This window comes from Apteryx rowi, unplaced genomic scaffold (assembly GCF_003343035.1).
Source record: "Apteryx rowi isolate R43461 unplaced genomic scaffold, aptRow1 scaffold_185, whole genome shotgun sequence".
Lineage (NCBI taxonomy): Eukaryota > Metazoa > Chordata > Aves > Apterygiformes > Apterygidae > Apteryx > Apteryx rowi.
The window spans coordinates 236,396-253,932 of NW_020448141.1; the positions used below are offsets into that span (position 1 = coordinate 236,396).

At 38.9% G+C, this 17,537-nt stretch overlaps 1 protein-coding gene across 1 annotated transcript in view; it reads right to left on the bottom strand.

Moving 5' to 3' along the window:
• TRHDE (thyrotropin releasing hormone degrading enzyme) overlaps positions 1–17,010 on the bottom strand; it is a 215,416-nt gene extending 198,406 nt beyond the window's left edge. Inside the window, exons 1-2 of the mRNA XM_026061763.1 lie at positions 16,988–17,010; positions 16,145–16,418 (exon numbers count right to left, since the gene is read on the bottom strand). Coding sequence (XP_025917548.1) covers positions 16,145–16,418; positions 16,988–17,010 — 297 coding nt within the window. The remainder of the gene's footprint in view (positions 1–16,144; positions 16,419–16,987) is intronic.
• Between the last annotated feature and the right edge of the window lie 527 nt (positions 17,011–17,537).

Here is a 17,537-nt window from a genome sequence, read left to right on the forward strand (position 1 = left end):
ACACTGCAGCCTTCATTATAAAGCAACACACACACACACACACACCAATGCAAAAAACTATTTTACACATATCAGAACCACAATTTTTTTAGAATGCCTTCTTTTTATTAAGCTTGCTAAATTTGAAGATTACACACATTCCAGAAAAATCAGGAAAATAGGAAACAAATAAAAAAAATCTTCCCAGTGATCCAGTACTTTAAGCGTGTTTGCATCTCACTAGGGATGTGCAAACAACTGACTTTTTCAGTTCACCAGCCAAACTTACCATTCTTAATTGCTTAGCACTGAATCAAGTTTGCCATAACGCTTTTTTCCACACAAAACAAAAAATTTTATGTCATGACAAACAACACCTGCCTCCTGAAATAAACAGAATGTTTCATTTCCTAAGATTTGTTCAAAAAACAAAGGAAATGGAGAATTGCAGTCACTACACTATAGGATGTGGCTACAGCAACGCTTCACAAAACAGACACCTCAGATGGCTTTCATGTCCTAACTAAAGGTGTCTGTAACGTAAGCACCTGCATATGAGATGGCGTCTAGGCTCCCACTATAAATCAATGAAGGTCTGGTCAATAGAGTCAACAGAGCCTAAAGATTCAGATTATTCTAAAACAGTTATCTACATCAAATCACCTGAACTGCTAACTGTATGGGCAAGATTACCTTGTGCTACAAAGGTAGTCTGGACACCACTCACATGCCTGGACTTTCATTTAGACTTGCTAACTGGGGGTAGGGGGAACAAAACTGAGAATTCAGTTCTCCCCTGCACCAAACCTTTAAAAAGGGTGCTCTCAATTCCTCCTGTTGACATCATTCCTCGTAAAAAGAAACAAAAACCGGAACAAGGACTGGGACAAAGGTATGCCGTCTCTCAACTACATAAAGTTTCTCCCTAGCACTACTTGTTAAACACTTAATTAGAAGTTGAAAAGAAATTAAAAAAAAAAAAGTCAGAAAAAATGGACAGCATCCTGTTGGGTATGTGCAATACCAACATACTGGCACTTCCAAGAAAACAGGAAGAGTGGGCTTGAATGTCCTTAGACTAAGGAGAGTTTACAGCTCACATCTCCTGTGTCCTGGCTGAGTATTCTCTCCTACTGAGTTACTAGATAAAAAAGGGTACGCTTTGTCCACTGGCAATTTTGTGATTCTTGATCTCCCTCCTGACTGTATTTCAGGTAAAACTATTCAACCAAAATTAACTATTCACTGAAAAGACTGTTCCTACCTTTGTTTCAGTGCTGTGCTACTTTCTACTATAAATCTGCATAATTTGAAAAAGTACACAGTTTGCATGCCAGTCCAGCCAGTTTGGACCATTTGGCCAGAGTGATGCAAAATTTCTATAAAACTTTAAATTAAATCAAAAGACTACATTTTAAAAATATAATTCGTGCTACTGGATTAAAAAAAAAATGGTTTGAGTGCAAGTGGCCATTACCATCTAAATCTTAGGCAAAGTCTTAGTTTGTGAACACACTAAAAAAAGAAAGCAGAGGAACTCAAATGTTTTAGATGCTTTGAATCAAGGAAAAATATACAATATCTGTTCTGAGATTTTTAATTCCTTCTCTCCAAATCCTCTCTTGAAAGTATTCACAGCTACAGAAGTCTTAAGGTAAATGCCATTTCCACTTTTAAACCTGTTTTAAGAGTGGTGTAAAAGTATAAAGTAATTATATATTCAAATGATTGTCCTTTCTTTTTTTTTTAATTGCTTTATATTGTTTTCATTCCTCCTTCTTTCTCTCTCTCTCAATTCTATACTTAATGGGAATTTCACTTGCATCAAAATTATAAAAGTAACTCTTAAATATTACTTAGGTTGTAATGCCTAAAATATATCCACAGAGTATTTATAATGTTGGTGAACTTCAGCAGTGACAAATTGTCTTGCAACTACTAATATTACTGAACTTCTCACACAGCAGTGACCTGAACCATACTTGCTTATGTCTTCTAGTAACAACCTTTATATTCTCTATTCACCTGTTTAGGCTCACATTGTCTGAATCTTTTTCAGCAAGAGTTTTCAGTGAAGATGTTTGAAAGTTTCCTGTCACAAAACAGAATATGCAACTGCCGTTTTCTTGCTAGTCACAAACTCTTCTGCCATACCAGCAGAGATAAGCAGTAAGGAATGTGTCCAGAATTGACACAGACAGAGTTGGAAAAATGTGTAGACTGTATAAAATTATTCAGACTAGTCACATGTAAAAAATGCTGCAAGGGGATTTCATAATACTGAGTGGCTGGCTGATAAAATGGCACATGAAATTCAATGCCGATAAGTGCAAAGTAATGCAAATGGAAAAAAATAACTATACATACACTGTGATGAGTCCAAATTAGCTACAACTACTCAGGGAAGAATTCTTTTGAGTCATTGCGGACAGCTCTCTGAAAACATCAGCTCAGTGCTCAGCAGACATTCAATAGGCAAACAGAATGTTACAACTGATTAAGGAAAGAATAAAGAGCAAAAAAGACGACATCATTATGCCACAGTATACAGACCTTGAGCACTGCAGATAGTCGTGGCACCACACCTCTTTCCCATTCACCATTTCAAAAAAGACACCGTGGAACTTGAAAAGCACAGAGAGGGGTGATAAGAATAAAAAGAGATAGGAAATGAATCCCATACAGGAAGAGATTAAGTACTTTGAGTTCTGAAAAAGGACAGCTAAATGGTCTAGAAAATTAGGGCTAGCGCACAGGAAGTGAATAAAGAACAACCAGTCACTGTTCCTCACAACAAAAGGAGAGCAAAACAAACAAACAATGTGGAATAATGCATTAAGACATAAGAAAAAAAATGCTTTTTCACAAGACATGCAAGAAAAATATCGATCTTGTTGCCATTGATTGTTATGGAGAGCAAAGTGCAACAGCTTCCAAAATGAATAATGTACATTCATAGAGAGGAGGCCCTTCAGTGGCAATTGAACCAGTGCTCCATGTACAACTCCAGGTCAGAGTCACCTACGTCTGGAACCTAGGAATATCACTTGGTCATCTTCTCTAAATTGGTCTCCACCCTGTACAGGGCTAAATAATATAATCCAGTGTGGCTGTTCCTACAATAAGTAATCTTTTGAAAAGACTGAAAAAATAGTTCAGTATAATCTAGCACGAGACCTGAAGGCCAGCTGTAGCTGTGGGTTCCTCCCACACTGCCTCCTCCTAACAGTGAACACAGTTTTCCCACTACAAACAGTGACCAAGGCAACTGGAATCCAACTGACAGTGGATTCCTATTAAACACGAAGATGAGGTACAGATAGAAAAAAATGGTAAACCTAGAAACACCACACTCCTTTAAGGGCCTCCCTTGTAATAAACACACATTAAGCACCTGGCATTAACTTGTTCATGTGACTAATAGTGATAGCAGCTTGGATGTGATAGAGCAACACTTCCATGAGACAAAGTTTTGCAAAATACTTCCACAGGCAGTTTTATGTTGCACTTAATCCAAAGATATATTGGCATGTTGCTAAAAAGGGCAATCATGCATTTCCTCCTCAAGTGGACCCATGGACTATGCACACATTGGGTAAGCCAGTTCAGTGAAAATATTATTACATTTTTTGGTCAGTTTTCCTTTGGATCATGTCACTGAATGGACTCACTGGTTAGCCACAGATCACTAGATCTGATAAAAATGATACAGCAGAAGTGTGCAGGGAAGGGTGAGGAGAACAAGTCTTTTCAGTAGCAGCTCTCAGTTACACCAACATGAAATGGCAACCTAAGGTTTAGCACAATTACTTGAACTTGTTCTGCTAAACGAAAAACAGAAATCCTTCAACTTGAAAGATGGCAGGTCTGAACTGACAACATGCTACAAGGCAGCCACAGAAGAAGAAAGACAACGATATCTCAGGGTAAAGAGGGGGGTCTAAGTTTAGGTGACAGAGCTCAATAAATATGGATAAGCACTTCAACTTGTAAATGTTACCATAACCATTATGGTTAGTCAACTTTATAAAAAAAGCCCAGCATCAGTAAATCTCCTCTGTATTTGAGAGAAAGCATCTTTCAGAGCAGATGGATTCTGTAGGAAGTTAGTCTTGTTCTGGACTTCCTCATGCAGGTACTGAAAGGCATCATTCTGGTGACTTCAGTTGGGGAACAGACTGAATAATTAAATACATTTAAATACTTTAAATGCCATTAAAGAACATATGTACATACAAAACAGTATTCAGGATATTTCTTCTTACCCATCAATCTCTGAATAACAAAACTATGACACCAGGCAACTCTACATTACCAGCTGCACTATGATTCACTGATCCTTTTTATCCTCGTAATACTTTATGGTAGTATAATCATTCCTAGTCCTATGTGAATCATCAAAGTATTCTGTAGTAAAGACAAATGTTATAATATACCCTATTGTAACCATGCAAATTACAAATCTTCATTTCCATACGTAAATTATGCCTTCTCTGAACTTTTTCTGCTGCTCAAGCAGCTCACACATACTACTAGCTAGGCGTTTCAAAGTTGTTTAATAGCAAGCAGTCCCAAGCTTTCTGAAAGTTGGGCTTCTTCACCACCCTTCACTTTTTCTAGCTTGTTCATGCTTCTGTGTGTTTTGAAAATGTTCACACTACCTCCTTATCTAAGCTACCACCATAAATCCCCCATATGTCTCACATGTTTCTTGTGGCCAGAAGATGACATAACTTTATTTAGCAGACAAATTATATAGCCCTTTCCTTGGCAACTCTGAATGATCGGTCCTCTGTGGACCATCATAAGCTAGTCCAAATACTAGAACGAGTTGCCCAGAGAGGTTATGGAGCCTCCACCCCTGGAGATATTCAAAAGCTGTCTAGACATTGTCCTGGGCAACCTGGTCTAAGTGACCCTGCTTGAGTGGGGAAGGGGGGTGGACTAGATGATCTCCAAAGGTCCCTTCCAACCTCAACCATTCTGTGATTCTGCAATGTGATACAAGGAATTTTTCAAACTTTCCACACCAAGATATCACACTCCCAGGGACATCACCATTCTGCTATCTTGGGGCCTATTCATTTTAATATACACATTGCTCTCCCCCTCCACAATAGATGTAATGTTTCTGAGCAGAAAACTTAATGGAGTCTACTTTATTTCTTAATCTTTTGCATATTAAAACTTTTTAGAAAGTGATCATCAGGGTCAAGGGGTGATTGCTATGTAATTTTAGATCTTCTGCTCATTATTAACTGCCTAAATTTCCAGTTTGGCCCAATTGCCCTTGGCTCAAGAATAAATTCTGAACAGGTCCCAGTAAATTCTGAACAGCTGGCAGTAAAGTAACATATAGTGTTGCCCCCTTAAAAAAAAAAAGACAAAAAGCAAATACTAGTTCACTTTTCATGGGTTTAAAATCACAGCGCCATGGAAAACCCTAACTAAGTCTCAGGTTGAGAAAAGGAAATCTTTCAGTCTCAGGTTCCAAAAGAAGTCCTTGCTTCTTCAAAAGGAAGAACAGGAATAGAAAAATAATATACATTCCTTTTCCCACTTGCAACAAGCATAGCAAGAGTTTTCAAATAGGTGCAAGGGCAGACACAGAATTTGTATCCATCACAGATGCACACTCTCTGTGCAGGTGGATGGACAAAGGTTTGTATGAATACAGTTTTCACAAAGCTTGATCACAGGAAGGCTTCCAAATGAGGGCAGAATGCTGCTATCACCTCTGCTGATACTTACCTCAGAAAGGTGATTTACTAAAAGTATCATGGACTGAAATATATGGATATTCCCTTGATCAATCCATTCTCTTGCTCCAGAACTGCACATTTAACACATTTTAAACATACAGAGATGCTAAGGGATAAAAAGCAAGGGTTAATTAAGAGAGGAAAACCAAGTCTGGGCATCACTCAAACAATTTCCATCACCTGAATCCAGTTCACAAAACTGCATTAAAAGGAGGGGAATTATGTCCTTTAGTCTGGGAGGGGAAAAATAAATTATTGTTTTATATATATACACAGAGGTAGTCAAAAATGTAAGTTTCTATCTTATGAATGCATATACATTCACACATATGATTGTAGATGAAGTAGTGCATGTTATCACTCATTAACACTCCCACATATAGATTTGGGCTTACATCTGAATTACTCAGGTAAGACAAAAAACTATCAAACTTTCTCACAGGCATAAATCAGTCTCCCTTTTTCCCCTACTATGTAAAGGGAAACAATTAATTTATTCCAGAACAACACTATAAAATTTTAAACATACAGGAACACTTTGCAGCAAAATGAAACACAGCATGGTCTACTGTTGTTCAACCATGGATTGTGATCTAATTAGCCACAGGACTGGAGAACTACAGGAAATACATAGGTGGTGTGGGAAGTGATTCAGTAGGTATACTTCTTTCTTTGAAACTGATCCATAGAAATCCACATCTCTTCTTCCTCCTCCACCTTTTATTTCCTTCTTTTTATCTTTATTAAGCAAGGTACTGCTTGCTGTCCTGGGGATATGAATTCTAATTGAGGTTCCAAGCTGCTGTAACTACCAAGCCATCCACTGCACTCGGGGGGGGGGGGGGGGAAGTGTGTGGACTCCCAGAGATGCCCCCAATGAATGCTAATAATTACATTTTGCTTCTTATCCCTTCCCCCACTGTAGTCATTTCAAATAAATAAAGTATTAGTCTTCATGCTCCATCCTAAACTGCCACATAGCACTGCTGCATGCTGTTAAACAAAACATGTTGCTAAATATTTTTCAGAATAATCCACTGCAGGGTAACTTTTTTATTACACTTTAGGTCATTTACCCTTCAAAGGGAAATATAATCTGCTTTCAAATTATGCTGTTCCAAATAAGAAGATAACAGGCTCAGTTCTCATCTCTGGCTGCTTTCGCTATGTCTCAACAGCACAGAGCAGCCAGAAAGCAGCCGGAAAGGAGCAGCTGAGGATTTCCTAAGGGTACCATTCAGTGAAACCAAGCCAACACAGCTAGTTCCCCACCGCCTCTCCCCACTCTGCCACACGAGAGGGATGCCAGGGGACAGGTGCAGCGTGCCGTGCTCCAGCAGTTGGGCAGCCACAGCAGCCGCTATTACATTGAATAAACTCAACAACAAAACAGCCAGCTACAAGCCAGCTTAAGAGTCACCACGGCTGTTCCTACAGCCGCAGAGTTTACACTGTGCAAATGACACTGTAAGAGCAGAAGGGTCAAGATGGGAAGAATGCGTGAACAACTGCAGCCAGACTGTTCCAGCCTGGACATGGGAGAACAGCATTTATGCTATGAAGTTGTGCCATTCTGGCTCATAAAAGTCTTCAGAAAAGTTACCTGAAGTATGAAAGCACCCAACGGGAAGAATGAGCCTTGTTAACCCTATGGACACGTGTATAGAAGATAAAACAGACTGATCCCCTGCTAGTGCTAATGGGTGTAACACCACTAACCACAGATCACCACTCTTACTCAAGGCAGCAAAAAATACTAGGACAAAGACAAAAATAGGATAGCCTTTGCTTAAGTTTTTCCAATAAAAAAAAAATTCAAGTAGAAGCCAAGCCTAAAAGGTGAACATTACAGAGACCTGACTGTCAAAAAAGAAGGGGTTGGACTCAACAGTTATGAATCCCTAACGCGAGTGGTTTCTTTCCCCTCACTGGCTTTAACAACTGGGAACAAACAGGCTCAATTTTTTTTATTCTGTATGAAAATTATGATTTAAAATTTACCTAAACCTTGGAGAAGGGACTGGTCTATAAATAAACAAAAGTACACATCACTCTCCTGCCTCACAAATACTGTATCTGTCACTCAAACACGTCAGCTAAGACACCTGCCTCAGTAATCCATTTTCACTCTGTAGTATGGTAGGTGTACAGGATAACACTGGTTTGACTGACAGATGTTCAGGCTGGTGCAGGAATGGTTCACTTTGTTGTCCTGGGGTGAGATATCTCCTACAGATTACTTGGCGCTTCATTTTTGCTTTTATAGAAAGAGCACGACTCTTATGGAAACATGTTAGAGTCTTGCTGCCTTAGAAAACAGGATTCATGTTGGTGCAAAGGAGAGAGACCTTAATAAATAAGTTAATGAAGTCAAACGTCAGTAGCACATAAGAGATCTAAGGAAACGTAAAAGAACGTAGTATAGAAAGCAGACCACAACTAGAGTGTTCATGCTTTACTTGGGCTATATTGTCACAGTACTTACTATCAGATATAGCCTTGTTAGCACCTGAAAGCAAAAGTAGTGTCTTTCCTCCACCACCTCCCTGTCTCCCCTGCTTACAGTGTGGGAGATGTGAGGAACTGCAGGGACTTTACACTACCCATGTGAGCTAACGGCAGGGAAGGAGCCCAGGAGTTGTGGAGCCCTGGATCTTTCTTGCTTTTTACTAGCCAGACTGTGTGAAGCAATGCTCTTGAAGGGAAAGAATTTCAGTCAAGACTGTGGTCTGATGCTTGCGGCAACAACTGTATGTGCCACCTCTCTCTCCACTCCCTGTTTTTCCAAGCAAGCCTTAAACTTAAAATTTTGCCATGAATTAAGAAACTGATTTGTACCTTTTGAAAAAAATCTTCTTGCTACTGCACACAAAGTACAAGAATACCACCAGATACTTACAGTTGATCTTCCTAGCCAACAACAAAACAAGACATTTCCAATTTCAAGTCTTTCAATTCAATGCCATTCTTTTCAGAGTGCAGCTGAGAGTTTATGTTAATAAATTTCACATTTAAATACTGCATGTACTACAAGTGCTGACCGAAAAGATTTTTTTTTTAAAGGAGTAAGCACAATACATGTACAGTGTTTTCCTGGTGCATTTGACTTGCAAACTCAACCAGAAATCAATAACAATGGATTGCAAGTTTGCAGTTTTATTTTAAACAGATGCCCTGGCATATTCAGTTTAGCATGCACGCTGATCACATAGGTTTTTGTTTGTTTGTGGCATGTTTTTTATCTATATTATTTAAAAATTAATAAACCAAAAGTCATTTTCACTACAGAAACCTGAAACAGAATGGGTAAACGCATACTGATGTGGTGAATCCGAAAACTTCTTTGAAATTGAAAATTACAGTTTCTTTGGATTACTAATGTGTTAGGGCTTCCCAATTAACTAAATTATTCACAATAGTAAATACTTAACTGTCTAGAAAGTACTTGTAGAATCAGCCTTTACTCTTGTTATTACAGAGAAAATTTCATACAAGCAAAAGAAAACAAACACCTGTCCATGTTCATGTTTGTTTGTGCTTTTCTAGTTCAATACAACTGCCCTAACTCCCATGGAGTCTAACCACACGCTTTGTAACATGTGTGGGTTTAACTGCTTGATGAAAGCTATTTGGGAGGGCAAAAGTGGGATAAATATAGAGAAGACCAAAAATGAATGGGTATCATCATAACACAACCACAGCAGCATTTCATGACATATAAAGATCAAATGTTAAAAGTCAACAAAGCACCAGCTTTCAGAAATACACCTGGTGCTTTCCTGCATTAGCTGGCTATCTGTTTATCAGATACATGTGTGGCCTCCCAGTGGTAAGTGATGGGCTAACAAAAGTTACTTCTCATTTATAGATGGGTTTACAAAGTAGAGCTCAATTCCGGAGTTGGACAAAATTCAGGTTGCAGAGGAAGAAAAATGGATTTTAATTCAGGACTAATCCTACTTTTGATAGCTAAATCATTCTGCTATAATTAATTTGTTCACCCACAAAGAATTATTTGGTGTATAATTGCTTCAATACCAATTAATAAATAACAACTGATGGAGAAAACATTTGCTGGCAGTTAATAACTAGCAGCTGGTGTGAGGGCCGAAGGCAGAGCCTCAGGCCTTTAACCCTGGTAGTCATTAACTGACAGAAAATGCCTGGTCTTGAGGTCATTACTGCTATTACATAAAGACACTTTTACATTTTTCAAATACAGAATAATTTTTATTTTATGCTCTGAAAAGCTACAGGCTGAACTGCACAATGAGTGTGGAGTTATTTCAGACAGAAACAATGCTTTAAGCAACTGACAGAACCTACTAGCAAAGAAAGTTATTTTGAATAGTTGTTTAGTGTGAAATTTTGGGGGCAGGGGGAACTTGGGCTTTGGTTTTCTTCTTGTGGTTGTTGTTTGTTTGATTTTTTTTTTTTAAATAGTTGTTAATGAAAGTCACCTCTCCAGTCTCCTCAGGCTGATCACCCAGGCTGCAGGCAAACCACACTGCAGATGAAGGCATGCTCAGTCTCTCTCTCCAGTATCCCATGAATGGCTACACTACTTCCAGTCATCTTGTCTTAGGAAGTATAAAACCACGTTCACATGGTGCTGCTGAACTTAAACTAGTAAGAGCTGCTCAACCTGAGATGATTCTGACCTAAGTCTGCTTATATGACTCTGTTCACCATCCAAGGTGAAAAGGATTTTTCACATGTGCAGAATCAAGCAATGCCAAGCCAAACTGAGTGAGCACCCCCAAAACACCAGCCAAAGAGAATTCAGTGCAGGGACAATTATGCACACTCTCTGCAAGCCAGTTAGCACTACGCAAACAGTAATTACCTTATTTTTCTTTATCAAGATTATTACAGCCCCTCCTCATTAGCCAGGATAAAAGTTAACTGTACAAAAGTATTGAAATAAGATCTTTACTGACCAGGAGTTCATGATCTCTAATTATGTTAGAGATAAAAGTAATAACACAATACGGCAGTGCAATAAAGGTTAGCCTTATTTTGCTATGCCTCATCTCATAAGGTCTTCTTAGCCTCAAGGTCTTTCTCTGCACCATGACAAATTACTCATCACTGATGACTCTACAGTAATGTATGAGTAAAACTAAAACCAAGACCTATCCTATTGTAGAGCTCTCTTCAAAATGTCACAAGCATGGATTCAGACACCCAGTGGCTATCCTACCTTGTGCAGCTGACCAAGCTCTGATCAGGCCCACACGCTGCCAGTTCTGCAACACAGGGTTCAACCATTCTGGAATAGTAGTGGAAGAAGCAAAAGTGAAGCCACACACAATTCTTCTTTTCAGCACTCACTTCCATCAATATTCTTCCTCCCATTCATCATCACCCAGCCAGAGTCACTTCCTTTTACTGCTACTCACTCTGATCTGCTTCAGTGCTGCCTGCACTTGCTGTTTTAACCCCTTCACCCAGAATTCCTCCCGACTGTTCCTTTCTACACACAATTCCTTTTTTTTTTTAAGCAGATATTCCCCCTGAGAAGAGCCTATCACTTTAAAGCTGCAACTTGTCAGTTCATTTCCATACTTATCTCCACACCCTATCCGCAGCAAAAAGGAAGGGTGGTAGAAGACAAATCTCCCTGAAATATTTCTTTCCCATGATAATGTCCACCTCTGCTGATACCCCTGCTTTGTCGTTGATTGCTCACTCCTTCCACTTACTGAAAGAGAAAGAGAATTAGCAGAATAAAAGGCAAGGAAGAAAAATAACCTGAGACAGTGAGAAGATATGCAGAAGGTTGTGATTTTCCATACCCATCTGACTAAGGAACAATGAGAAACAGAGGGTCTGGAGAGTAGGAACATACCTAAACATCAAGCAGACTACAAATAGATCCAGAACACAGGGAAAAACACAGTAACAACAGAAGGAAAAGGCCTGATGGGTTGAGAGGACAGATAAAGACAATAATGAAGGAAAGACTTACAGAGATGATGTGGCAGACATAATAATATAGCCAGCAATATTTTGCTTTTAAGAATTATTGACAAAGAACATTCATATGAGGTATGATTAGAGAACACAACGCAAGAGTAAAAGCAAGCAAGTGTGTGAAGGTTAAGCGGGTTTTTCTGGATTATTGTACTGTGCAAAGGTGACAGTTCACATATCCCATGCTTTTCACTGACTACAGCTGGCACACCCACAGTGCAGTACAGAGCTAGAGGTTAGCAAAGCTTGGTCATAAGGGCATCCTTGCTGCCTCAATATAACATATTACCTCAGGAAACACCCTAGTAGAATTATACTCCTTCCTGGCCCACAGCAGCACAAATGACTGCACCACAGCCCTTTACACAGGTATCAAGCCCTCACTGAAAGGCAGTTCCAGGGGTTTCTGAATCATTCCCTGCAATCCCAGATGAATATGAGCAACATATTATATCTGTAATGCATACAAAAAGGCAACTCTGCCTTTAAATTACCTGCTCTGGAAGAGATTCTGATCAGTCCCATATAGACTGAAGAGTTATGCTAATGATTCACATGCACTCAGCTGTGCTCCTAGAAAGCATTGCTTGTCTTAATTCCCCTTTCCAAATTAATTTTAGTGTATGAAATATATTATTCTTGCACACATGAAGATGTTATGTAAGATATTACTATTTTTATTGGCTACCTAAGCTTTCCAAAAGTCAGTTTATTTTTATAATTTGATTTGTATTTGAATCTCACACTTAGGTTAAAATCAATTTTTAGGTCAATGTCATCCTTGGAAAGAAAACTGAACAGTTAACACTTAAACATTTTTGAAGAACAAACCTGCTTTAAACTCACTGTTTCTTTTTTTCCTCAGGGAGTTTAACTACCCTTGACTATAGCAGTTTAATTGGTCAGCTGGAAGAGAGGTGAGGTTTTAATCATTAGAATACTGTCAAAATCTGAAAGGACACAGGTGGGGTTGTTTTTTGGTTTTCGTTTTTCTCCTCTCAAGTGTTGCGAATTGAAACCAAGTTCACAAAAGTACCAAAAGCAACAGTATATGCAAGCTAAAGTCTTTTAAGTGTTTACAGAAGAAATACAATATACACCACCTTAATTGAAAGAAGATTCCTCAGTGTGAGAAACTGCTCAGAGTGTTTCAACACCAAGGTTAGGTGAATTCTCCTTAACATTCATACATTTTTAGAAGTAAATTTACTTTGATCACACATTTGTGTTCACTTGCCATGGAACTGGAGTAACAAAATTTTAGTGACCAAATGGCTTCAGAGGAAAACAGAGTTTAGAATTGCATGTGCCGGGGTTCAGAAGAAACCAAGCTTAATTCACCTATGTAATGTCCATGAAATTCTGGAACGGCAATACAGAAACCATAATAGATGGCTTGCCTCAGTAACTTATCTGAATGAACACAGCTCTAGAGCGTTTGCCATAAGTTCACACTGTAAAAGATACACTTTCAACAAATTTGAACAACTTTTAAAGATGATCAGGTTACAAATGAACTGAAAAAGCAGCAAAATTTATTTAATCAACAACTCCGTGTAAGCTATTTCAGTCTTCCTAGGCGTTAACATACTGCTGTGATAGGGGCACAACAACTAACAAATGAGAGAGAAAACTCTGAAATGATGGAATAATCTTTAGGAATAAGAGAATATCTCAATCTATATAGGCTTTTGGTCTTCAACTCTTTGCAGATACTGCCAACAATTGTGCAAATTAGTAGGTAAAATTTTGTATCAGTCAAGCTGGTACAGTGTGCATATATATGTCCTATATATGCTGAACCAACAGACTCAAGATGCATCTCCTTTTACAACTAGAAGTCTCAGTTGGCACAATTCCTTATAAATTAATAGCTGGATGCTCTGTTTAGATTCCTGTTAAACCTAAAGCCTTGAGAACAGTTTTGCCTAATATGAGAAATGACAGAAAGTAATCAAGTATTGTCTCCAAGACAAAAGCAGCCTCCTGCTTTCAGGATATCAAACGTACAAGGAGCAAAAGCCTACAGGATATGAGCTCTAAATACCACTATAAGAAAATGAGATTCTCCTTGAGCTAAAGAGGTAATAGCCTGTATTTTTCAAAGTGATGGTCTTGAGGTCTGTCCTCTATGTTGCATATATTTGATTACACTGATGTTGGAAGCTGAATTGCTTGCAGCTGTTTTTTTTTGTTTTGTTTTTTGTTTATTTTTTATATGAACCTAAGATGTTTCAAAGCAAGATAATACTGTAGTAGTATGAATGACTAAGTTGCAAGTGCTGCACTGTATTATAGCACAAGGAACACGAGACCTACTAGAGTATACACTAAAAACTTTCATCTTGTTAGAGCTAAAGAAGAACCTCAAGTAACCAGTGTTTTCTAGAGCAGAAGAATACAGCTTCTTTCTTAGCTTAAGACCAAATCCTTCAGCAGCTGCCGTACACTGTAACATCCTCAACTGCTACCTGGATAAAAGTCTGTTTCAGTACCATTTCATATATAGTAAGAACTGGACTAAAATCCCAGCTTTTTTGCTTAGGCCAGTGAACATACCTCTGATTATTGCTTCCAGTAACCACTCAACTGGGCTAAAGTGAAACAACCAACCAGAGGTGACCAGTTCCTCATCCCAAAAGCAATCCTTCTGCAAGATAATCCATCTGCAAGTAGTGACATGAAGAACTAGGCATCCAGCTCCACCATTCTCCCTCCCTACTTATTTGCACTGGCACTTATAGGATCCTTTTCTAAACTCACTGAACTGACAGAGAAACCTGGCAGAAACAGAAAGGTTTTTGTTTTTCAAGATACTGAGCAAAGTTAGCTCAGCAAATAGTCTGGTTAGCCCCAGAGCTGCTGCACTGGAAGGATCCAGCCAGGAGCAGGAGTAGGAGCCACTTCCCATCAGTTATGGTGAGCCCTGAAGCCAGCTCAGCTTTGCAGGTAACTGCTCCTCACACTGGGACTGCAAGCTCAGCCTCGGCAGCTCCCACCTCCTTATGCTAGTACAGCAAAACATCTCCGAGAATCACTCCCTAGCCATGCTTTCTCCCTGCTTTTAGTGGAACCAGAGGAGAGTGTCATAGCCTGTTAGTCATGATATGAAGGGGCTGTAGCTGAGTCAAAGGTCCACTAATGTCCTACTCAGCTATTCCAGTAGGAAAAAGCAAGGCTTGGATTTCCTTATCACTTCAGTCTGACCTAAATGAAAGCTGCCGCAGCAAAGGGCTGCCCTGGGCCCATCCTCCTCTATCTTTAGCGCAGCCTTGAATCCACAGTAGTGCTCAGGCAGTCACACAATGAGTTGGATCACAGAACTGATTTTGTTGAAAACTTTCACCATTTTAATTTATTTTTCCGGTTAATCTTCAGCCCAATCATGTGGCTCTACAGAGCTGAGCACTGGCACAAAGGAAGAAAAGAAAATACTTGCCCCAAACACTTGTCTCCTCCCTATAGAGCAGCTCAGTGCTTAGGCTAGCTTAAAGCAATTATGGAGCAATTATTTCCTGTCTTGATCAACCATGGAACTGAGCCCTGCAGTCCTTCCTTACGCCCCCAGGCCACAGCACAAAGTTACAGAGCCTTTGCAGAAGCATAAGGCGCCTTTGCTCAGGCACACAGCTTAAACTCCAACCTAGCCCTCTGTTTCCAAAACTAGCTCTGTTTTGTTGTTCAGAGCAACTAAGAAGGAAGGATTTCTCTGTACGTTCACCTGAAAAATCAAGATGACAGCGCTGTGAAATACTCTATTAAGCTGATAGCATTTCTCATGTATATTTTGACTTGCTATACAGTTCTGTGCTTGATATTTGTAAACAAAACCAAAAGTGACATAAATAAAGGATTTTCTCTCTTTTTTCGTGGCATAACTCCTGGAACCATTTCATATTTAGAACCAACAGCTCCACAAAGTTATTGTTTCTATGAACCCGAAAGTCTACAGGAAGTTGGTAGGATGTAGAGTCGTGATCCTAAGCAAGAGCTCCAAGATATGAAGTACTTTACCAGTCTCCTGAGCTAACACGCAGCCTACCAAGCGGCTGAAGAAAGGAGACTGAAAACCCTGCGAGTATTTTTGTTTTCTTTTAATAAAACACTGCTATTGAAAAGGTTATAAGAAAAATAAGAAAAAACTTCAGAAGAAAAAAAAAAAGTGAAGTGAAATGGCATATTCAAAAGCTTAAAATTTCATCAGGCAGCTACACTTACTAAGCTAAACAGTTTCAAAAAGAATCAGACAAACCAAAAGTGTTTAAAACCCTTAAAAAAAAAAAAAAAAACACCATCATGAAACAAGCTTGAAAGTTTTAGGAGTGCTAATCAAAAAAAGACTAAGCTCTTGAAGTCATGCTTCCTTACAAAAAGCAAGGGTTTTCAAAATAACAAAATGCTTTTAATCCAACGTTAAAAATACTTACAACAACTCCACTCTTGGTGACAGTTTCCCGGTATGTAAAATTGCACACTGCCCAAGCTAGGTAATATGTGGACATGAGAGGGGTCTGTGAAAAGTGATCTGTAACCCATCCATCCTCTTCAAAAACAGAAGTTTCAACCGGCATGTTGGACAAAGACAGGTAGGTTGCTTGATGCCTGATGCTGATTTTGAAAGTTGCCTTGTAGATGGGCTCGTCAAAGCATGGAAAGGCTTTTCTGGCATGAGTTGGAGAAAACTGTGTAACACCTAGAAACCTGGAAGAGAAGTAAACAAAAAAAAACAAAGCAAAAAGCATTACTAATTGCATGCAGCAGTTGGTTCAAGACATACCAAGTAAGACAATCTTTGACTATTTTTGTTTAGGAAAAAGAACAGCACTAAAGTATAACACTACTTTATCACTGTGGTCCTTCTTGGTGTGAATTCTTACTGCCTGTACTGTAGGGTAATCAACATAAAGTTCACAAATTTGCAACAGATTTGCAGACACCACATCGATGTTAAATAAATAATTCCTTGCCTTGTATCAAAATTCAGGTTCTACCGGTAGAGTTTTGTTCATCAATATGTGAAAAGAGTTAGCCAATATTAGTGATGTAATAAAAAACGAATAAGCACAGTCCTCAGTTAAAAACCTGGATTTAATGACCTGCAGGGAGTTCACACTGCCCTGAGACACTGACAGCACACTTTGCCTTTCTCTGGACATTAGAGCTTCTCTTCAGAGTGTACTCAAGAGGGTCATTATTTTCCACTGCTGATTATTTGTGTATTGGTTGCATGTAGGTCTCTGAGTCACACTACACTCCGGTGCTATTGTTACTGTAGAAGTCCAATGAAAAACATTCTGCGGCTTTGCAAAATTACAAATATAAGCAACTGATTAAGTAAATACAGAGCAGTTTCTTTTTTCTACGCATGCTTTTCTTTTCTAATGAATTTTATGGAGGACAAATCAATGCTCTCAGTTAATGGGTCAAATTACGAAAAGATCTCTGAAGGGGAAAAAGGCACTTATTATGTCATTGTATAGAACGGGAAGGCCTTATTTTGCCAATTTTTATTGTGTAACTGTTTTCTCTGGAACTAAACAGATTTGAATCCAGATAAAGTAGATGGACCTTTGTAGGTAGAGACTTATATTTACACATTTGGAGAAAACCCATCTGTGACAATCTCTTCACAGGAAGAAGTTGCACTTAAAACATAGAATTATGGGATAGATGAGAATATTTTCTGAAGGCACACAGGATGAGAAAACTACTATGATCCAATTACGTAACTATAAAAGTAGCGCATACGTAGGTTGTTTCAGTAGTTTGAGGAGCAGTGTTGATTCATGTCAAGGTTCCACCAGTGGTAATACCCAGGTA